The 22,991-nt window shown below is 36.6% G+C and overlaps 2 protein-coding genes and 1 pseudogene across 2 annotated transcripts; 1 reads left to right on the top strand and 2 right to left on the bottom strand.

Annotated features, from left to right (window-relative positions):
- The first annotated feature begins 2,636 nt into the window (after positions 1-2,636).
- LOC122029411 (isoleucine--tRNA ligase, cytoplasmic-like) lies at positions 2,637-18,246 on the top strand. Its single transcript, XM_042588383.1, has 27 exons — positions 2,637-3,312; positions 3,414-3,557; positions 4,820-5,052; positions 5,920-6,082; positions 6,565-6,678; positions 7,211-7,308; positions 8,702-8,780; positions 8,857-9,015; positions 9,097-9,186; positions 9,788-9,921; positions 11,001-11,160; positions 11,268-11,351; positions 11,453-11,665; positions 11,770-11,895; positions 13,329-13,466; positions 13,558-13,661; positions 13,740-13,803; positions 14,535-14,623; positions 14,700-14,841; positions 15,982-16,045; positions 16,124-16,191; positions 16,785-16,907; positions 17,003-17,068; positions 17,393-17,419; positions 17,553-17,655; positions 17,736-17,827; positions 17,917-18,246. The coding sequence occupies exons 1-27, from the start codon at positions 2,713-2,715 to the stop codon at positions 18,028-18,030; spliced, it is 3,591 nt and encodes a 1,196-aa protein (XP_042444317.1). The 5' UTR covers positions 2,637-2,712; the 3' UTR covers positions 18,031-18,246.
- Positions 18,247-18,304: 58 nt separating this feature from the next.
- LOC122029293 lies at positions 18,305-20,585 on the bottom strand (annotated as a pseudogene).
- Positions 20,586-21,851: 1,266 nt separating this feature from the next.
- LOC122029292 (AT-hook motif nuclear-localized protein 24-like) lies at positions 21,852-22,658 on the bottom strand. Its single transcript, XM_042588223.1, has one exon. It carries the CDS (start codon positions 22,656-22,658, stop codon positions 21,852-21,854), a length of 807 nt encoding a protein of 268 aa, XP_042444157.1.
- Between the last annotated feature and the right edge of the window lie 333 nt (positions 22,659-22,991).

Below are 22,991 nucleotides of genomic sequence, written 5' to 3'. Positions count from 1 at the left end.
TAGGTGGTTGTAGGATTCATCTCATGCCTTGTAGTTCTGCTGTTGTTCTTGGTGTGGCTGGGACGACATTTATACTCGTATTGGTGAGGTAATCTGCCACATTTTGAATATTATATCTAAACCCTGCATGACTGGTATTTGTCAATCGCCCAATTAATCCTCTTGTAATTAAAAGATTACTTTCTGCAAAATTCCAATTTTCATAGCCATGCGTCTGTATAGCAAGTTCAATATGATGGAAAAAGTCTTCAACACTTATTAATAAATTTGGAGCAATATAAACTAATTGAGTACCTTCTGATAAATCAATTTCCATGGTACCAATTATTGATCTGTCATCATTCCACCTTGTATCTCTTAGTACTACTAAGGCATTTGTTCCTGCATTTCTTCTGTGCAAAGCATGTATACGAATCATAACTAATCCCAAGTGAATTAGTTGCATACCTTCCTGCCTTAGTATAGAATAACTTTCTGGATTGATCAATGATAGATTTTGTTGTCCTTCTGTCACCAAAATCCTGGTTTCTGAATAGTGTTGATAGACCCTGTGCCTTGGTTCTGACCAATGAGTAGTGTATAATGTTTCTGCTGGTACTAAAGATGCTCTTCGTTGTTGAGATAATTCCAGCTCAGCTTCCGGATTAAGTTGACTTTCCAGAGTTCTATTGTTTCTTCTTCGCCGAGTAAGTCTTCGTTGGCCTCATATCTTAGTCTTGCCATTCGCCTGTAATTCCATATTTGGTCTTCCTGTGATGATACTACTTGCTGAGGAGCTTCGCTTGTTGTTTCGGTAATATTAGGTCTCCTGATGTTCGCCATCAACTTCCTTCTTACTTAGCTTCTCCCTTTCTTCCTTCAATATCTTCAAGGGATCTTTGTAAACAAAGAAAAGTTCAGGTTTTTTGACTTTTGTTCTTCCAAGATTCAGCCCTTCAAGCTGTTTTGCAAGATCTGCAACCTGACTATTAATATCAGTAGGTTTTTTCAGAATTAAATCAAGCTTAGCATTAATAGACAGTAATAACGCAATGATAGTATTATTCTGTCTATTTATGTCTTTTACTCCAGCTTCTTTGACAAAAATAAAATCGATAGCAGGACTACTTATAACTTCTGTTTCTTCAAGTGCTTCCAGGTATTCTTTTGAAGTAGAGTGTGGAGATAAATTCATGCAAATTGTCTTTTGATATCCCTTACTACTTCTTTAATCTGCTTAACTTGTTGCTGGAGTTTTTCTTGTAACTGTAGCGCTTGTTCTTCAATCAGTCGTGGTTGCTTTGTGATTTCAACTACCAGATCCTTTATGTCCTTGGCTGTAAGAGGTTTATATACTAACAGTTCCTTCTATAATTCTAGTACAACCTTCTGTTATCTTTGTTGAATTTTAGTCAATTCATTCAAAGATTTTGTTACTTCAAGATAATTCTCATGTATTAAACTTAATAACACATGATATTCACTTCTGGATACTTTTGAATGCAAAATAAGACGATCGTATATGACGTCTATATTATGAGAGATGTCTTTGAGTTTTACCTCAGTTTCAAGATTAAGGTACTCAAGATTAGCAATTTTTGAGTTTTGATACTAATTCTTTATTTCCTATTCAAACCTTTCAGACATAATTCATACAAGATTATAAATTAGCCATGCCAACTATGATACCTTTTTCCAGGTCTTGCTTTTGTTTTCAAACAATAATGACCTTACTAGAGCCTATCATAGTGTCATAGTGATTTATATTCTTATATCAATTATGGTTTCTTAAGATTAAAATAGATAATAAAGAGATTAGTTCATACCTCTAAACGCATAACCAGAGTACCTGCAAAGAAAATTTAGCCAGACATCGCTCTGATACCAAAAACAAAACACTAAATAAAGTAACAAGCACACGTGATATTACTCACAATATGAGAATTTTACAATGAACTGATGATGACTTAGGGATCGTCTTAAGTATAAACTTATCAAAGCACTGGAACTTAAGAGTGGCTACACACTGATTACTAGGTAATTCATCAATTTTTAATGAGTCTAAATAAATTTAATAAATATAAATTATAAATTTAAATATTTATTAAAAATTAAATTATATATTTAAAAAATTATAATAATATTATTAAAATTTATAATTTTAATTTAATAAATAAATTTATCTATATATTTATAAATACAATGTAAAATTTATAAATTCAATATTAAAATTATTATTATTTTATTTAAAAATTAATTCATGAGTTTAACGAACATGTTCATAAACTAACGAGTCGAATATTGTGAAATTCGAATTTGATTTCTTTATCTTAACAAATCTCATTAAATGAACTAAAACAAATTTTTATCGAATTGAGGTTCGAATAACTCATGAGCAGGTTAATTTATTTACACCCTTACGTCTACCCACAATAGAAACGAATTGGGTCCCTAAGGTATAGTACTATAGTAAGACATTCAGGTTGTCACCCAGGTAAGAGCTTCCTCCTGGTCACATAAATCTTTTCAAATTAAAATTGGAAATATTTAAAACATAGTTTATTTGACAATGATATGTAAATAAAAATATAAATTATGATCAAATGAAAAATTCTCTTATTTAAATAGGCCGAGGCCCCCCTGAGCGGCTCATTTGACTAAAAAAAAAACCTAGGATTAATTCGATCGCCTCTCATTCCGGAATTCCGACGCGCCGCCCTTCTGTCGCCGGCGATGGAGGACGTTTGTGAGGGCAAGGACTTCTCGTTTCCGAAGCAGGAGGAGTCCATCCTCCGCTTCTGGTCGTCCATCCGTGCCTTCGAGACCCAACTCAAGCGCACCGAGGCAATGCCGGAGTATATCTTTTACGATGGCCCGCCCTTCGCCACCGGGCTCCCCCACTACGGCCATATTCTCGCCGGTACTATCAAGGACGTCGTCACCCGCTACCAGTCCATGAACGGACGTCACGTCACTCGCCGCTTCGGCTGGGACTGCCACGGCCTCCCTGTCGAGTTCGAGATCGACAAGAAACTCGGCATACGTAGCCGGGACGACGTCTTCGCAATGGGTATCGCTGCGTATAATGAGGAGTGTCGCTCTATCGTCACGCGGTACGTGAATGAATGGGAGCAGGTGATCACGCGCACGGGCCGGTGGATCGATTTCAAGGACGATTACAAGACGATGGACCTCAACTTCATGGAGTCGGTGTGGTGGGTGTTCGCTCAGCTGTGGGAGAAGGATCTTGTGTACCGCGGGTTCAAGGTCATGCCTTACAGCACCGGGTGCAGGACGCCACTCTCAAACACTGAAGCCGGGATGAAATATAAGGTTCTATTCAGATTTCTTTTGTTTTTTATCAGTTCTGTTCAGAAGTCAATTTTACATTTGAGCGTCTATCATCTCATTTCGTCCCCTTTTGATAATTGTAGGATGTCTCGGACCCTGCAATCATGGTGTCATTTCCAATAGTTGGTCATCCTGATAATGCGGCGCTTGTAGCATGGACAACTACTCCATGGACACTTCCTAGCAATCTTGCTCTGTGTGTCAACGCTGATTTTGTGTATGTAAAGGTCAGTCTTGTCTTAATGCTAACTTTATTCAGCGTTATTTATGAGCTTATTGCCTTAATGCGGCGCTTTTGCTTTTATAATGACCTAAAAGCAAGTTTGACTATCCAGTTTATTTTAAATTTTAATATGAATATTTTAATGGCTCTATCACCAATTAATTATTCACATGTCAATTTATTTTGAATATAGTGCATAACTCATTTCTCATGAATACCGATCTTAGTTTAACTAATCTTATATACTGTAAAATTATTTTTAAAATATTAATGTTATATTGTCACAATTACATGCTTATGATGCAATTAATTCAATGCAACACAGACCAGTTATTATTAATTTTTCACTACCGAATAGGGATTTGGCTAAAAACAACATCCTGTATCATATGCATTGTTTAGGATTTAGGCAGCTTCTAACTAAAACTTCTCTAGTTTATGAGAGAATATTTATTTGCACTAATTCAGAAAATTTCAACCATTCAAATCTTAAAACAAGTCAAACTGTTTTCCTCTCGTTCTAAGGAGTAGTCCTCTATTTGTTTAGACAACACTTTGGACTATTATCTCGTGAGATCATGTGCATTCTACTGATTTTTACATTCAGGTTTATGAGAAATATTAATCAAGAGGTCAATTCATAACTAGTTGTATGCATTGTATGTTTGGCTTCATGGTGATGATGGTGCTATACAATTGGCATTACCAGGTGGAACGTGACTATATGTATTGCTGTATAGTGACCACCCACAAAATTAGAATTGTGATAAAACACCAGTTTGTGTTGAACCAAATCAAATAAAGTCCAGTTATTGCTTGCCTTCTTTTCAAACAGTAAGGATTTTTTTATACTTGTTAGCATTTGGGGTTTGTGGGAAGCAATCTCCATAGAGGTTTGGGGCAACTCTGACTTTGGTAGGGTGCTGCTCGTCCTGTCATCCTTGCAGAGGTTTGAAGCATGGGCACTCAAACCCTCATGTCGACCAATCAGGTTCTATTGGACTCGATAGAGTATGGGGATAAGTTGCTAGGAAGAAAGGCCATTACTATTGTAAGTTCAGATTGAAAGCTGATTTTTTCTATTGTTGATTGGGGTAGTCAATGATCACTTTGAATGATTCCTGTAATTTGTAAGTTGTCAGGCTCAGATATGTTTTATGTTTGCATTTTGAATAGCATCATACTTGTCATTCCTTTGCACGTTTTAAACTCTTGTATAAGTTTTTTGTTTCTGTTTCCTTGTGATTCCTATGTAAACAATGACAGGTCCGAGAAAAAACATCAGGTGCAATATACATTGTTGCAGAATCTCGGTTGTCCCAGTTGCCTAGCAAAAAGTCAAAATCAGAATCAGCTGGAGCAGTTGTGCCTCCACAAGACAAGTCATCAGCCAACTCTAAGAGCAAGGGAACCACCAGCAGTAAAACCAAGAGTGGCGTTGATGCTGGATCATATCAGTTAGTGGAGAAATTAACAGGCGCTTCTTTGGTTGGATTGAAGTGAGTAAAAATTACATTTTGCCAAATGTTTCGTTCTACCTATTTGTAGGTACCCATGGTCACGATCACTGATGTAAAAAGTGTTTTATGCGGCTGCATATGCTTAACTAATGAAGGATTACGTTGCATATCCTATATGTGGTATAGATATACAGTAAAACTTTTTATGCATCCTATGTGTGGTATAGGAGTAGGCAAGTCAATATGTGTGCTGCACATTTGATGTGCCCATGCCTAACTTCAGATCAAATTGATTGTCTAATACAGACATATAAAAGATGATTTGATAGTTAGTACTATAGGTATGATAAAATTAGTATCTGATAATGACAAACAATGATGAAAGTAGGCTGTGTGTGATGTTTAGAAGTTCAATGATATATTTTTTAGATTAGTTCTCTCTCATAGATGGCTTGCTTGTGGGTGTTTTGTAGACTTGTTTAGGACTAGATTAGCTGTAAGGTTAGCTATATAGTAAAGTTTATTTGATGCCACAGGTGAAATTTACAAGTGATAAAGTGTAAGGTATTCTATGCGATCGAGGCTTTGGAGATACAATGAGAAATAACAATCTTATATCTTTTAACTACAACTTCATGGGTTTGAGCTTTCTAAGTTTCAATTTCTAAAGGTGTCAACTGCATCTACTTTCCACTAATTGTATAACTATTTTCTAGGATTCTAGCCTTTCTTTCTAGAGTATAAGAGTCGATGTTCCTTTTTTTCCATGTTACTCGTCAATGACAAATTTGTGTTCAACAATTTTTGTGCAAAAAATTCCCAAAATCCTTTTGGAAATTCAGACATCAATTATCTTATGCAATTTTTTTTTTCCAATACTGAGCTGTCATAATGTTGCTTGTGCAGATATGTTCCTCTGTTTGATTACTTTTTGAAGTATTCGGAGACAGCCTTCAGGGTAATTGCAGACAGTTATGTAACTGATGATAGTGGAACTGGTGTTGTTCATTGTGCACCAGCTTTTGGTGAAGATGATTACCGGGTCTGTGTGTCTTCTGGTATAATTAAGGTCAGAATTTGTTGATCATTTGTGGTTGTTCAAAGCCATTGTCATTTCAGATCACGATGCAATCAAAATAATCAACAATATTCTTCTAATATTTTTTTGAGCAATAACTTCAATTATTTCTCTAGATTTTTGCCAACACCTATAGGACCTTGTAGCATTTGGACCTCTATGCAAATGTTAATGTAAATATTTAATTGTTTGGATTAAACATGCGGGTAACTACATTTTATGCTTTGATTAATATTCTAGTCATTGCATTTTGGTATCTATCAAATGCAAGTATGCTTCAAAGGGCCCGAATTATCCTTCAGATGCAATTAATGAGTAAATAACACATTGGCACTTTTTCACTTTTGGTCTTTGTTGCTTATGCTTGGAACTGAGCCTTCATTATTTTCATTTTCAAAAGCAAGTTATTATCAAGAGGAGTTGACTGAAACTGTTTTAGGTTGCTGACATAATTATTTGCTTTTAATGAATAGGATGTGGATCTTTTTGTGGCAGTCGATGCTGATGGTTGCTTTACTAAAGATGTATCCGATTTCTCTGGGCGCTATGTTAAGGATGCTGATAAAGATATTATAAATTCAATTAAGGTAAGACATTTGGTTGACAGGCTTACTCAATGTATATGGTGTTGCAACTCATGACTAATTAATGAGATGTGTTTTAATCCTTCTTTATATAACTCCAGAATTTGCAGGATGACAAATTCTTATGTGGTATGCTTCTGTTGAAATTTTAAAACAGTTCTTAATTTTTGAAATAATTATATATGGAATTCTTGTAAGATTTTCATTTGAGTATGCTTGCTTTTAAAATCTTAGTTATAAAATTTGATAAAACCTTGGATATTAATGGCGTATTTAGACCCATGCAGTTGACCTGAAAATATGTGGCACTATTTTTTTTTTTTGTTTTTGTTTTTCATAAGGTGATTCCTCGTGCTTGTTGTCTTTGATGGAAATTAATATTTCACCAAGTTTTCTTGTTTTTCTTATGTAGTTAGCACAAAAATGTTCAAAATTCAATAAATATATTTATTTAATCTACATCACTTGTTCATCTTATCTTTATGTTGGGGGGTCATTAATTATTACTTGTAGAACTTCTCTAATGTTTGAGCAGGTGAAAGGAAGACTTGTCGATAACAAAAGTATGGTGCATTCTTATCCTTTTTGTTGGAGATCAGACACTCCCCTTATATATCGAGCGGTTACTAGTTGGTAAGTCACATTTTAAAGTTGTTGATTGATTTTTTTTTTTTTTATAAATTAAGCTTTTAGTTCCACTTTTCTATAGGAAGTTTGACTTGCTAATAATGGGTAGACTAGTTTTTGGTATTTTTAGAGGTGGCTTACATGCCAGGAATAAGATGTCAACCCATGCTAGGACGGGTGAATTTTCCTTTTCGCTCGCCGATTGGCACTGAAACCATGTGGCAATGGCCGAAAAGGAGTTGTGAGACCACTGCGAGATCGCAGTAGCCTTGTGGCGGTCTCCGTGAGGTTGCGATGACCTTGTGGCAGCCTCTACGAGGTTGTAGAGGGTAGGCGTGATTGGCGTGCGCAGCCTTGCAACGGTTCTTTATTTTTCATTTTTTTCCTAGAGTTAATTCCTTTCCCCCGTTAATTTTTTCCCTCCATCCGTTAATTTTTTTCCTCCTTCAAATGTCCACGATAAAGTTGTTGCCATGTGACCAAAAGGTCACGGGTTCGAATCCTGGAAACAACCTCTTGCAAAAAGCAGGGTAAGGCTGCGTACAATGGATTCTTCCCCGGGACCCCGCATGGCGGGAGCTTCGTGCACCGAGCTGCCTTTTTTTTTTTTTTTTCAAATGTCCACGAGGGCTCCTCTTAACTTCTTTAAAGATGGTTAAATTTTTTCTATCCTTCATCCATCCACAAGGTAAACACAGAGAAAAAAAGCCTCTTCAAAGATGGAGGAGATAGATTGTTAGGAAAGATAAAAAAAAATATAATCTCGAACCTTATAAAATATACTATTGTTAATGAATTAAATTATTCTATATATAAATTTAGTTTAATTTTAAACTTCTTAAAGCTTGCTTACATGATTATGGAGATCTTTTTTTGCTGTCAGGTTATTGCTCTTATTTTAAGAAATAATTTTGTGCTGTTGAACTACCTGATTATGAATCTATTATTTCAGCTTAACTTTTCAAGTCAAAGCATGTTTGTTGACTAGGTTAACCATTTTGTTAGTTCAAATGAAATTGGTTGTTCAATTGTTGTTTGGATGACTTAAAAAGTGGGAATATTGAAAAGCTGGTCATCTGTTAAATTATAATTGTGTTTGACTTTACCGCTGATGATGTCAATTTCTCTATATCATGTTCTGCACATATGTATTTATATTTCTTGTTGAATCTTTTCAATCTTTTAGTGGTTTGGTAGCTAGAAATCCTTGTGCCTATCAAAGTAATTACAATTAAAATTTTACATTAATAAGAAAAATCATTCCTCAATATGGGGTTGCAAGTCCAATAGTCCATTATGCATAAAAGTTCGCGGATAGTGAGAATAAAAATGTTCCATTTTTTTTTGTAGTTGTTATTATGAATTATGTAGTTTCACATGCATGCACTTGTATGTTCAGGTTCGTTTCAGTTGAGAAGATTAAGGAACAGTTGTTAGAAAGTAACAAGCAGACACATTGGATCCCTGAATATGTGAAGGTTTGATCTTTTCCATTTTTTAGAATTTGTGTAGAACTAGACATCTGTTACGGTCCAAATCTACTTTTAACTACAGGAAAAAAGGTTTCATAATTGGCTTGAAAATGCTAGAGATTGGGCTGTTAGCCGAACTAGGTTTTGGGGCACGCCTCTGCCTATTTGGGTCAGTGAGGATTTCATTGAGAAGAGAGTTATTGGTTCTATTAGTGAACTTGAGAAGCTATCTGGTGCCAAGGTGCATTCTTGCTTTATTTTTTGGTTGGAATTCTTTTAATTTGTCATCTGAATTTTCACCTTTTTACATTGTCTTTTTAAGGTTACTGATCTTCATCGTCACAATATTGATCATATAACCATTCCCTCTGAACGTGGTCCAGAGTTTGGTGTTCTTCGTCGTGTGGATGATGTGAGTTTTCTCAAGACAATTTATGTGTGAATATTCAGACATAAATCAGTATGGTATTTTATACTTGTCGTTCCTTTTTATAATTCACACATATGATCACAATAACTTAGGCTTTTTCAGAACTGTTTTTTGTGCAAGTGTTTTCCTATGATGCTAGTGATATTTCAAAGTATAAATATTATTTGCTTAATTGCTCTGATCTGCTGGTTGTTGCCAGTTCTTGATTGAACAAACTCATCTAGCTTTCATAGGGTTGATTAACAAAAACAAGCTCTCTTAATGATTTTTTTTTTTTTATAAAATGCATCATGTCCGAGTCTGTGGAACAGTGCAGATATGTCACTGCATGAACTTGAATTATCCACATCCCTCAACCACCAATATTTTGGCATCAGATTTTAAAGTTAGCATAAATTGATGAGCTTTTAGTTGGATTGATTAGTTGATAAACAGCTAAGTTGATTGTTAAAAGTTGTTAAATAAAGCTTGATTGGTTTCTTCTGGTGTTGCAGTTTATACTCTATATACTCTGCAAATGATTTTCTATTGAATCAAACCGTATTTTGTTGGGTGATGAATAAATTTTTTATACATCTTCCAGGTTTTCGACTGTTGGTTTGAGAGTGGGTCAATGCCATATGCTTATATTCATTACCCTTTTGAGAATGCCGAACTCTTTGAAAAGAACTTTCCTGGACACTTTGTGGCTGAGGGAATTGACCAAACCCGAGGATGGTTGGTTTTTCTCTTATAGCTATTTTTGAAGCATGTTAAATAGATTCTATTCTAGATATGACCTTGTGTTAATTTCTAATGCTATTTTCCACCCTCTTACTCCATTTTCATCTTTTAGTCTCTAAATGAGCCTCACTATTACTATGCAACAATTTGAAGGGGCTTTTTGGTTCAAGTTTTTCTAGATCAGCTTTATTCATTTTAGTTGATTGTCTAATTAGAGATGTTAGATATGTAATTTGACTGGTAAGGCAAATGTTTTGGTTTGAACTCTTCTGTACACTCTTGATTATTCCTACGTTAATGCAACTAACAGAGACAATTCTAACAGAGAGGCCTAGCTGATGTGTAACTACATTAATGACACTGGTGAGAGAAGATGAACGAGACTGCAAATTGGACAAAAAGGATTTGGAGTGAGAAATATGCATAACATGAGAGAGGATGCCAAAACAACAAAATATCCATTCTTTTTTTATTTACCATGCAAACAAATCTTGTTCAAGTTAACACAACCTCCACTAACTTCTTAATTATGATTAAGCTATCATCAAACCTTTTAATCATTTGGTTTGCTACATGGAGTAAAATGATTTTATAGCTCACATGACCCAAGACTATATTTCCTTCATGTTCGTCTTGTTTTTGTTCTAATGTTGAAACTTCATGCTCAGTGTATTTGATAGGTTGATGCTTAAACACTCCTACTTTGGACAATTTGTTCCTGTATTTTTGAGACCTAAGTACTTCCATTGACATGTTCGCTTGAGAACCTGATGGTTGGTTTATTAAGTTCTTGATGACTGTGTGATAGTTTTGACTTTAAAGGATTACTTTTGACTTTCATATTGAATTGTTTTTGGAGGATCTATGTACAATCTGCTTGTTCATTTGTGCATCTTTCTCATCATTTAGTGTCTTGAAGAATATGCAAGTTATTGATATTGTTTAAGCTCATAAATCCAATGATTTTCAGCACTATTGAGTAATTTGTGTATGTGAATATACTGAGCTAGCCTATGTCTCATGCTAGTTCCTATTGACACCTCAGTGTTTATTTTTATGTGATAATATTTTAGGTTCTATACACTTATGGTGCTATCTACGGCGTTGTTTGGGAAGCCAGCATTTAGAAACCTCATCTGCAATGGTCTTGTGTTGGATGAGCATGGGAAGAAAATGAGTAAAAGTTTGAAGAACTATCCATCGCCAACTGAAGTCATAGGCGATTATGGAGCGGTATGCAATTAGCTTCGCTAACAAGAAGTTAATGTTAAGTTATGATAATTTGTTTTGTTCATATATATACAATTTCCATGGTTATAATGATTACATGGAACCTACAGGATGCATTGCGATTATATTTGGTTAATTCTCCTGTAGTACGTGCTGAGAATTTGCAGTTCAAAAAGAATGGCGTGTATAATGTTGTAAGTGGCTCTTTTTATCATGATTTGTTTGTCATGTGGACTGTCTGTGATGTTTGTTTTAATATATTGTTCCTGTTGCCTTTTTTGTTTTGCTTAAGCAGGTCAAAGATGTCTTCCTTCCGTGGTATAATGCATATAGATTCCTTGTGCAAAATGCAAAAAGGCTTGAGGTTGAGGGCCCCACATCCTTTGTTCCAGCGCATTATGAAACTCTTCATAACTCTTCAAATGTGCTTGACCAATGGATAAATTCAGCTACTGAAAGTTTAATTCAATTTGTTCGTCAAGAAATGGATGCTTATCGGCTGTACACGGTATCTGCATATCTCCTTAGTGCTCATTTTATTCTAAACTTTAAAATTATGATATGTGAATTTTTCGTTTTTTTTTCTTCTTAATGTGGTTTTTTTTTTTGCAGGTCATCCCATATCTTTTGAAGTTCATTGACAATCTTACCAACATATATGTGCGGTTTAATCGAAAGAGATTGAAGGGGCGTACAGGAGAAGAAGACTGCATAATGTCGCTTTCGACTTTGTATAATGTATGCACATCTTTTTTAATTGTGGGATTTATTATTTTGTATTGCACTTTCTCTTCCCATGTTTGTAGTGCAAGATATTGCATGATACTTTTTATTTCGATTGCATTTGATGTTGTTTAAACTTAAAACCATCATATATTTATCTATTTCATCATTGTGCTAGTATTTCTGATCAGATAAAACCATCATAAGGAATACATTAAGTGGGGGAAAACCATACATAATGAAATTTTTTGAGGCAAACCATTGAGAATAGGTCCAAAAAAAAAAATCTTGGCTTCAGACTCACACTTGTAAGGTCAACTTTGTTGTTATTTATTTTTAAGCAATTAATGAGAAATACTAAGGAAAGAAGGGTTTTCTCATGATTTCCATTTAGTTATGAAAATTTATTCTAAAGTTCCTGGACTTTTATTTTGGTGGATCTTAGAGAGGCAGTAAACATCTAGTAATTCAATCCTTGTATAATAATATAGTTATGTAAAATGTAGCTAATAATTTATGTAATCATAGGTTGAAACACTATCTTTAAGCTCTTATCTTTTTTATTGCTACTAGATGAACTTGTTAATCATATTCAGTATAAATCTCCCTAGCGAATGTTATTTCCACTTAGTGGTCTGGTAATAGATGAGAATTAAGATACACATTTGAAGTTTAAAAAAATAGAAATCAAACACATTTGAAATTGAATATACAAAATATTCTTATAGTGTTTCAACAATCCCAAGCTTGAATGAAAAATGTTAATAATTGTGTTAGGCCTTGTTAGCCAATGCCTAAACAGTCTAAATCCATATGAGTGTCACTAGGACTGGATAGTTGTAAGTGATCCTAGGGTCTTAACTGCCAATTACCTTGATAGTAATACAACCTTGCATAGAGCTCAATGGAACTTGCATAGGAGGCCAATGCAAGGATAAGAAACATGTAATAGTTGGGACAAACATGACTTGATGATGATGACAACGATGACAATATATTTTAGCAATAATAGAATAAACAGTGAGATGATAGTTAAGTTGAATGGTTTAGATATTTTGGATCTATTATTCAACAGGGAGATATTTGAATATGTTTTGATAGAATAAAATTTCTGGACCTCATGTTTTATTTATTGCTCTTTTGTTATTTATTTTATTGGTTTTGGTGCAAGTCTCTCTACCTTTCATGCATTGTCAAATCCTTCAATGACATCTATATCATCATCCAATATTTGATGTGATAAGATGAAAACTCTTATTACTAACTTTGCTTTTGAAAACCGATGTCACTGTAGACCATTTTTTTTTTTTTTTTTGCTCTTACCAGGTCATCTAGATTTCTTTTCAGTTACCTAAGCCAAGCTTCATTTTAATCTTAAGAAACATAATTAAATTCTGCATAATGTGATGAATACTTTGATCACTCATATATAGTTTGATATTGTTTAGGTACTTTTAACTACCTGCAAAGTGATGGCTCCATTCACTCCTTTCTTCACAGAGGTTCTTTATCAAAACCTTCGGAAGGTCTCTGATGGATCTGAGGAAAGCGTTCATTATTGTAATTTTCCTTCAACAATAGGGAAGGTATAATTATCAGTTTCTTAGCAGCAATTTTTCTGTTTCTGTTTCCGGTTCCATTTTAATTTGCTTAAATATCTTCTGCTGATATCTTTAGAGGAACAAGCGCATTGAACAAAGTGTCACGAGGATGATGACCGTCATTGACCTGGTGCGCAACATTCGGGAGCGTCACAGTAAACCTCTCAAAACACCACTCAAGTATGAGGAATTGATTTTTACTTTTTGTTATAATGTTTTCCTGTTTTTGAGCAAGTGATTTTTTTCTTTTATTTTCAGGGAAATGATTGTTGTTCATCCTGATTCAGACTTCCTTGAAGATATTACTGGAAAGTTGAGGGAGGTCTGGTTTCAACTAAATTTTGTTTATGTGCATTAGTGCTGTTTCCATTTGCATTTGCTACTCTTAATTTAAAGATTTTAATTTTTTTTGGGTGTAAATTTATATGAATTATATTAACATTCGCTCTGGTTAACCCATCTGTTGCCATTGGAGTTTAGTAGGAAAATATAATTCAGACAGTGACAAATTTATGTTTATGATTGTCGTTGTTCAAGAGCATAGAAAATCCTAAATGCATTAAACAGACTCAGTTCTAACTTCTAACTGACCAGATAAGAATAGTGAAATTCACGAACCCCAATATTAGTAATACTTTGCTAATTTTACATTTTGAAAGCAAACCAAGCTCCCAAGAGAACAATGAACGCTAAAAGAAATACCAATCCCTTTTCTTTTTGTATTTATTTTGAAGTTAGAAGGGGAGCCTTGGCGCAATGGTAAAGTTGTTGCCATGTGACCAAGGTCACGGGTTCGAATCCTGAAAACAACCTCTTGCAAAAAGCAGGGTAAGACTGCGTACAATGGATCCTTCCCCGGGACCCCGCATGGCGGGAGCTTTGTGCACCGGGCTGCCCTTTATTTATTTTGAAGTTACTTAGCATCTTTCATGTGCTATTTTCTGTTAAAAATTTGCTTTATTACACCTTTCATCGTTCAAATATTTAGCTCTGTTCTTCCAATATGGGATCACTTTACGGAAGTAAAATGCAAATGTTCTCTGGATATTGTAGTATGTGATGGAGGAGCTCAATGTTAAATTAGTGGTTCCTTGCAATGATCCTTTGAAGCATGCTTCATTACGGGCTGAGCCTGATTTTAGGTATGCTGTGGCTTTCACTAAGTCTTTTGGAATCCTTCAGGTTGTGGTAGCTGATATCTGTTTTGTTTTTTTTTAGTGTATTAGGTAAAAGATTGGGGAAGGCAATGGGTGCTGTGGCTAAGGAGGTTAAAGCAATGTCTCAGGCTGACATATTGTTATTTGAGCAATCTGGGGAAGCCACTTTCTCTGGGCATTGCCTGAAGCAGGATGATATAAAGGTCTAAAATTTAAGATCTTCAAAATCTTATAAAACTTTGGCATATGATTAATCTTTAATCTTCCGTAGAATACTTGAGTTGATCATTCTTTAGGAAACTTTGCAAATGGGCTACTGTCTACTTTAAATCATAAATCTAGATTTTTTTTGTACTGCCTGTTCCAGATTGTATGCACTTATATGGCCTGGTGTATACAGGTACATACTGTTTGGAGTCTAGATTATTATTGTTATCATACTGATAATTCAAACCATTCTCTATATTTGCCGCACTGGTAAATTTTGATGTTATTATCTGATGAAGTTATGCATTTCCCCTTTTGCAGATATTTTTTCGTATGTTACATGCTTCTTATACTTTTGCTGCAATTTGGATTTTTTAGTCTGAGGAAAGCTCTTACATTAAAATTGTGACTTCTATCGCTATTCAGATACACCACCTCTCCTGTTTGTTCCACTTATCTTCCTTTTCTTGTTTGTGGCTTGTCTTGTGATTAGGGTATATTCACCGCCTATCTTATTTTCTAGAATTTTTGGGTGTTGCTGTGTTGATGACCAACTTATCTGGTGGTTCAATAGAGATAGAAGAAAAGTCCAAGACATATATGCTATCTTTCTGTATTAATTCTTTGGGAGTTATTTCAATATAGTTATGGTGACCTGCTTCAATGGTCCATAACAGTGATAGCATGTGGCTAGCATTCTATCTTTGCCTCACTGATTAAAGAATCATACACACCAATATGTTATTTGCCTAAACCTCTCGATGCTTGGACATTTTTTTTTGGCATCATCTGTCTTGATTTTCAGGTTGATGTATTTTCTCCATAATGTACTTTGTTCAATTAACAGCTATAGCAATAGCTGGCTTTACTCATAGGCTTTATCACATGTATCTTACGCTCACCATTAATTTTATCATGTTTTACTATGCTAATCAAATAACTTGATAATACTTTTTGAGTTTTTGCATTCATTCTGGATTAGTCCGTCTTTATGACATATGGTGGTAATTTGTATGTTTTTCTCATTGCCTAAAACATATAGGTCGTAAAGATTTTGATGTTCCACGGTTCAACTTCTTTAAAATTTCTAATTATTGTGGTTCCAAGAGATCACTACATTTGGTGCATGCTTTCAGATATTGCGGGAGTTCAAACGGCCTGCTGGTAGCACAGAAAAGGAGATTGATGCTGCTGGAGATGGTAAAATAAAGTTTGTCTCTAGATCATAACGTAAAACTCCTTTTCCTCCCCAGCTCAGTGTCATATTTCTTTCCTCAGGTGATGTTTTGGTTGTATTGGATTTAAGAGCTGACGAATCATTGTTTGATGCAGGAGTTGCTCGAGAGGTAAGTTATGGTGTCTAAATTTTTCTTCAGATTGTGGAGATTTTATAAGTCAATAATATTTCTTCTCCTACATATTCATCATGTTATATACTGTTTTCATTTAAAAAACAGATGCATTGTTTTCTCATATATCTGCACCAGAGATTGAAGGCTACTTTTACCATGTCTATGTTCGAACTGATAAATTTTATAAATCAGTCTTTCGAATTTTTAATATTTTATTACTTGCAAAGGTGCAGTAATTGAATTTTGGTTGCACTTGGAATCTATATTCCTATGATATAGATTGATTCATACTTTCCATTTGTCTATTGTGTTTTGGACCATTAAAATTTCCTCTCCAATGTCATCTCTCTAGAAGTGCTCCCCTCATGCTGTGTTATGTATGTGCCCATATCTGTCTTGGTTATTGAATTCAGCCATGTTGGTCTGCTTTGGAATTGATTGGACTTTAATGTGTTTTAGAAGATTGCCAATCTTTGGTCCCCAATTGCTTGTTAAAGATCTTTCTTCCACAGATGTACAAGTTTTACACCTATGAAAAACAAAATAATGTTTGGTGCTTGCTCAGCGTTTGTTACTATTTGAGTTAGGTTGTCAGCCGCATTCAGAAATTGCGCAAGAAAGCTGGTTTGGATCCCACTGATGTCGTGGAGGTATACTATGAACCTCTTGGCAAAAATAAAAATATCTTGGAGAAAATTGTGGATTCCCAGGTATGGTCTTCATTGTTGTAAGCTATGTGCTGATACTTTGGTTACCTTTATGGCGGATATCCTTCAAATTGTTTTCTACGGCATTTCTGCTGCAGGACGAATACATCAAAGATGCTCTTGGGTCCCCTTTACTTCACGAAAAATACACTCCTGCTGATGCTGTAAGTGTTAAGCAATTAAAGAAATTATATTGAATGAGCAAAGTTCTATTGCAAACCTTTTTCTTTTCTTTTCTGTTCTGTTCTGCCAAAGCAAACATCTTTACTCTTTATTTTGATGCACCACCATTGTATCTAATTATTTTTTTCTGTAATTTTTCAATGGCACCTAGTTCCTTGCGGCTTTCATCCTTATTCATTGTGTTTTTTTTCACGAGGCATTATTGTTCATCTATTAATTTTCTATTGCTCTATTTCGTCCATTTCACATGTTATATCACCCTTTTTTGACTGGACTGATATTGTACTTTGTGCTATTGATCTCAGGTGATTTTGTGCCAGGAGGAATTTCAGGTAGAGAAATTACTGTATCCTCTGATATTTGATTTTATGTTGATTGCGGAGCAGTGTGGGTTGCGAGGGCTCCATGTTACAATCTCAGTTGACTTGACAGACTGCTTGACTAGTGTTCTATAACCGATTGCAGGTCTTGCTATCCCATGAGGAACCACCTAATGTCTCCTTTGTTATCAGCATAGCAAAGCCTGCTCTTGTGTTTGATACCCAAGCCATTGTTGCATTATATTCAGGTTGTTTGTGCAATTTATATCAAATTTTGTCATATAGCACGCTGAACTTGAGGTTTGAATACCTGCATTTTATGCTGTAGGGGACAAGAAGCTTGCTGATAATTTACAAACATATTTGTCATCAAGAGAAGTTTCCAATTTGAAATTAGAGTTTCAAGGTGGAAATGGAAAGGTTAGGCCTTTCAATTGTCTATCTTAATTTAATCTTCGTGGTAGTTTTATTCTGCTTAAATTTTGCTGATAAGTACAACCACCTTGCAGATCAAGGTAGATTGTTTTCAGAATCAACCTGTGGTTGAGTTGGAGCTAGAAAAGCATGTCTTTCTCAGCGTAGCAGATTCCTACTTGAGAAGGAAGGAACTATTGAATTATTAAATGACAGGTTATTGTGAAGTTCTTCCTAATGTATTGGTGTTCAATAATTTAGTTTATAGGTAAGTATCTCTGCTAGGGAGTATGCTATTTATATTGATAGCCTGCGTAGGCTGATTAATTAGGCACTAATTAGAAAGAAATAGGAGCAAATCAATTTTAGGGTAGTTTTAACATTTTGGTTGAATTATTTTTAACAATGTTTCCTTCAGTACCTCAGTGGTATAATCCCAGTAGTTTTAACAGCAAAGATTTTAATGATGACTTCAATATGTCGATACATTTATGAGAATGAAAGGATGGATAACTTATGAAAATTTATTAGGGTGCCTAAGCCAGTGTCTCTAATTACTCGAGTATTCTCAAACTCAACATATCATTACCTAGTTTGTCTTTGGAATCCAAGGCGGAGAGAAAACTTGAACAAGTTCAGCTTATAGAGATTTGGCCGTAGCTATGATATTCTCCGCTGTGATGCCAAACTCCTTGTAAATTATCCCAGCAGGAGCACTTGCCCCAAACCGATCGACACCGATGGACTTGCATTGGCTTCCGATATACTTCTCCCATCCAAGTGTGGCTCCTGCTTCGATACTAATCATTGTACTTATTTGTTTGCTCATCAAACAACTCCCAGGACACAAGAGAGACCACCCGTACAGATTTACCCTTTTTCCTCAGATCATCGGCAGCCTTTGCTGCGATTTCTAATTCAGATCCAGTTCCAATCAATATCAGATCCAGTTTGTTACCAGAGGAATCATACGAAATGACATACCCACCCTTCTCGACCCCTTCAACTGATGTCCCGCCAAGCTGAGAAAGCTTCTGTCGAGAGAGAGCGAGAACTGATGGCCTCTTCTTGTTGAGCACAGCAGCCGTGTATGCCCCAGCAGTCTCATTCCCATCAGCAGGCCTGAGCATGAGAATATTGGGCATTGCTCGGAAGCTCATCAACTGCTCGATCGGCTGGTGGGTTGGACCATCTTCCCCCAGACCTATTGAATCATTAGTCATCACATAGAGGACTCCTGCCTCACACAGAGCTGAGATCCTTATGGCAGTCCTCATGTAATCAGTGACAAAAAAAAAAAAAAAAAAAAAAAAAAAAAAAGGTGAAATCGTCACCCTAGCGGCTCTCTGGCCCCGGCTCCACAAGATTCCAGAGGGAGTAAATCACGATTAATGCTGGGCAGGATAGGTGACTAGGGGTCGAAGGAATTTTTGACGCAGCAAATTAGGATTTTATCCCTGAGTGCAACTGGCGACCTTCGACCCCATGACTTCATTGATAAGTTGTAGGCACCTAACTAGCTGATCCAGCCCGTGGGGGCTAGCCCTCATGTAATCAGTGAAAACGAAGAAGGTGGCACAGTATGGAATAAGGCCTGGGCTGTGCAAGGCAATGCCATTGCTGATAACACACCCATCCCATGTTCCCCAACACCAAATCGAACATTTGGAAAATTCGCAGGATGCCGAGTGTTTCAAAATTCTCAGGATGACCAGGTGTTCTGCTCCCCCATTGACGGAACTGTTTTATGTCTTCAATCTAAAACCAAATTTGCAGAGGTCAGAAAGTAGTTTTTTAACAGATCGATTTGGAAAAAGTGCTGGAATCTTAAGATCTAGACTTTAAAAATAGTAAAAACTAAGAACACGACAAAACTAGATAACAAATAGAAGGAGTAGGATCGAGCAGTCGGAAGTTGCAATTAGCAGTTCACCAGACAATTGAAATAAAGAACAGAAGGAAGCCGGCAGACAAATCAACAACTAAGATCCAGCAGAATTCCGATCCAGATTGTCGATGGTAGAAAGGAAAAGAGATAAAATCGATGAACGCCAAGCTCCGAATCCAATGTCCGCGTCAAATCTGGAAGTAAAATTCAGAAGAAGGGCGAACCTGGACACTGTCGTAGCCTGCAAGGTGGAGCAAGGCGTACTGGGGCATGCATCCATGGCCGGCGGAGAGAACAAACCGATCTCGGTTGAACCAGTAGGGGTTCTTCGGGTTGTACTTCATGACCTCGTCGTACAAAATGTGTCCCATGGGTGCGCACCCCATGGGGAGGCCGTGGTGCCCGGAGTTGGCCTTCTCGATGGCGTCGATCGCGAGGAACCGGATGGTGTTGATGGACTTCTTGACGAGGGCCTCGGTGGCAGCCACCTCGAGCGTCTCGACCGCGGAGGCCTTGACGGCCTTCGCGCGGCGAGCGGCGGTGCGGGGCCGGCGATGCGGCTGGAAACGGAGGGAGGAGGAGGAGGAGGAAGCGACAAGGCAGCGGGAGCCTAGGTAAAAACCGGCGGGGGAGGAGGGTCCCGAGAGGCGGTCGGCATGGGAAGAGGAGGGAGAGCAGATTCCGGAGACCGAGAGTCCGGCGAGGGCGCGAGCGGCGGTGACGGTGGAGGAGGCGGCCATGTCTTCGATTCCTCCGCCTCTTCGCTCGAGATTTGGATTTGGAGGAGAAGCTTGGAAATAAGAAGACGGCGAGTTGGACCACAGACGAAGGAGGAGCAATTTGATCCGTTGGATGGAAGGTTGGTGAGATCGGAATCGTCAGAAGGAGGTAGGGAATGTCTGCTCGGCGTTTGTTTAATAAGCACGCTGTTCGTTTTTGAGGATAGCAGTTTGACCGCTGGCTGTGATTTTAATTTCTATTAAATTTGGACTTTTTTGTTAAATTGACTAAAATGAACAAAAAAACCAAATGTAATTATTTTACAAAGAAACCTTTTCATAGAAAAATATATATTTATCAGTGACTTTTGAGCAACAAGTACCTTTTAATAAATCGAAAACCGTCCAAAAATTATATGATCAGGAAAAATTTGCATGCAGTCCCCATTAATAAATATAACTTTGTATGTACTTTCTATTGAAAAAAATCTTTCTTTTCATTCCTTAGTCTAATATACTTATCTAATTGTCCCTGATATTTTAAGTATAAAAAGTCTAAAAATGAGTATAAATCTTCTTAAATTCATTATATTAAACTAGAATCTAGTATATTTTCTATCAAATTGAGTACGATTCTTTTTCCACCTCAATTGGATGGAAAATATACTAGATTTTTTTTAAATGATCCTCAATTGGATGTAAAATATACTGGATTTTCTTTAAATGATACTCAATTGGATGAAAAATATATTAGATTTTTTTCAAATGGTACTGAATTTAGGAGGAATTATATTAAATAAGAAAAAAGTCGTACTCAATTTAATATAAAATATACTCGATTCTAGTTTAAAATGCTGAATTTAATAGAAATTATACTCATTTTTAGACTATTTATATCTAAAAAATATGAAAGGTAATTTTAATAGAAAATATACTGAATATACTAGATTTTCTTTAAATGATACTCAATTGAATAGAAAATATACTAGATTTTCTTTAAATGATATTTAATTGGATAGAAAATATACTAGATTTTCTTTTTACATGATGTTAAATTTAAGAGGAATTATATTAAAACAGGAAAAAAAATATGCTCAATTTAATAGAAAATATATTCGATTCTAATGTAAAGTGCTGAATTTAAGAGGAATTATACTTATTTTTTAATCTTTTGTACCTAAAAAATTTGAGGGACAATTAGGTCACAATATTTGCATGAGGAAGTTGAAGCAAATAAAACTTTAGGGATTGAAAACAAAGTTTTTTTATCAATCAAGATTACATGCAAAATTCAAGTTATGGTGGGAGTTTTTCTCTACTTTACTCATATCTTAACTTAAATTAATTGAAGAAATTTAAAAATAAAGGGAAAATAAAACAAAATTGCAAATTACTACTAAATCTTCTCTATAATTATATCGAATTACTGAATTTTGTGCTGCTCCCACAATCCGAAATCATCGCCGGCAAGCAGCGGCGGCAGGTTGTTGTTGACCAAACCTGGCAGCGGCGGCAGGTGGCTGTGAAATGGCGGTGGGCTATTTCCGGCGCCCACCAATTGCTGCGGTAGCGGAGGAAGCGCCGGCGACGACTCCTGCAACGGGATGTTTTGATCATCCAGCGGCTCCTCTGGAATCAAAGGAAGCTTCTCGTACGCCGCTTTCCCGAAGGATGTCGCAATGATCATCACGGGCACCGCCGCCACCATCGGCCCCACCACGCTCCCTCCCACCACCTGCCCCTGTGCGCCGACCAAGTACACCGTCAGCCACGACGTCGCCGGCGGAGAGAGCAGCGGAAGGACCGACCCCGAGAGCGACACGACCTCGAAAAGCTCACGCAGAGGCAGCACGGCGCCGTCTGGGCCCCGGACGGTGACAGAGGAGACGGTCCCGCGGCCGCTGATCACGGCGAGGCCGACCTGGCGCCGCCGCGCGAAATCGGCGACGCTCTGCACCACGTCGTGGCCAGCGGCGACCTCCATCACGTGCACCCTCACTAGGTGGCAGCTGTCGCGTGTGATGACCACCGGCGGCTTAGGCCTGTTCCTCGATCCCAGCGGCCGGCCGCGCTTTCGCTGGCTCCCCTGCTTCCTGACCTCGCCGCCGCCGGCGCTACTCTCCTTGTTGCTGTTGTTGCTAACGTTCTTGAGCTCCTGCTCGACATTGGATTGAAGCAATCTTTGACGTTGATGGACATGAGCGAGGTAGGAAGGAGGAAGATGATCCATTCTTCTTCAATCTGAAATAAAATCTGATTATTTATTTATTTTTATAAAAAAAAACTGATTAAGAGAAATGAGCAGAGAAAGATGTCAGGAGAATTTGAATAAATAAAAAAATAATTTAAATTAGTTTTATTGATTATTGCTGGAGTCATCCTTCCAATTGTTCATAAATCATCAGGATAAATCGAAAAGTATATATGACGATCAACCCAGAAATCTAGCTTCATTTGATTGTGTCTCTGTTTGAATGAAACTTTTTTACAAATATGTCATAATTAGAATTCGAATAATTCAATCATGACACTATAGTCCCAAAGACAGGAGAATTTGAATAAG

The sequence above is a fragment of the Zingiber officinale genome, chromosome 10B, assembly GCF_018446385.1.
Source record: "Zingiber officinale cultivar Zhangliang chromosome 10B, Zo_v1.1, whole genome shotgun sequence".
NCBI classification, from domain to species: domain Eukaryota; kingdom Viridiplantae; phylum Streptophyta; class Magnoliopsida; order Zingiberales; family Zingiberaceae; genus Zingiber; species Zingiber officinale.
The sequence above is the reverse complement of the archived record's forward strand: the minus strand, read 5'-3'. Positions and strand labels throughout refer to the sequence as shown.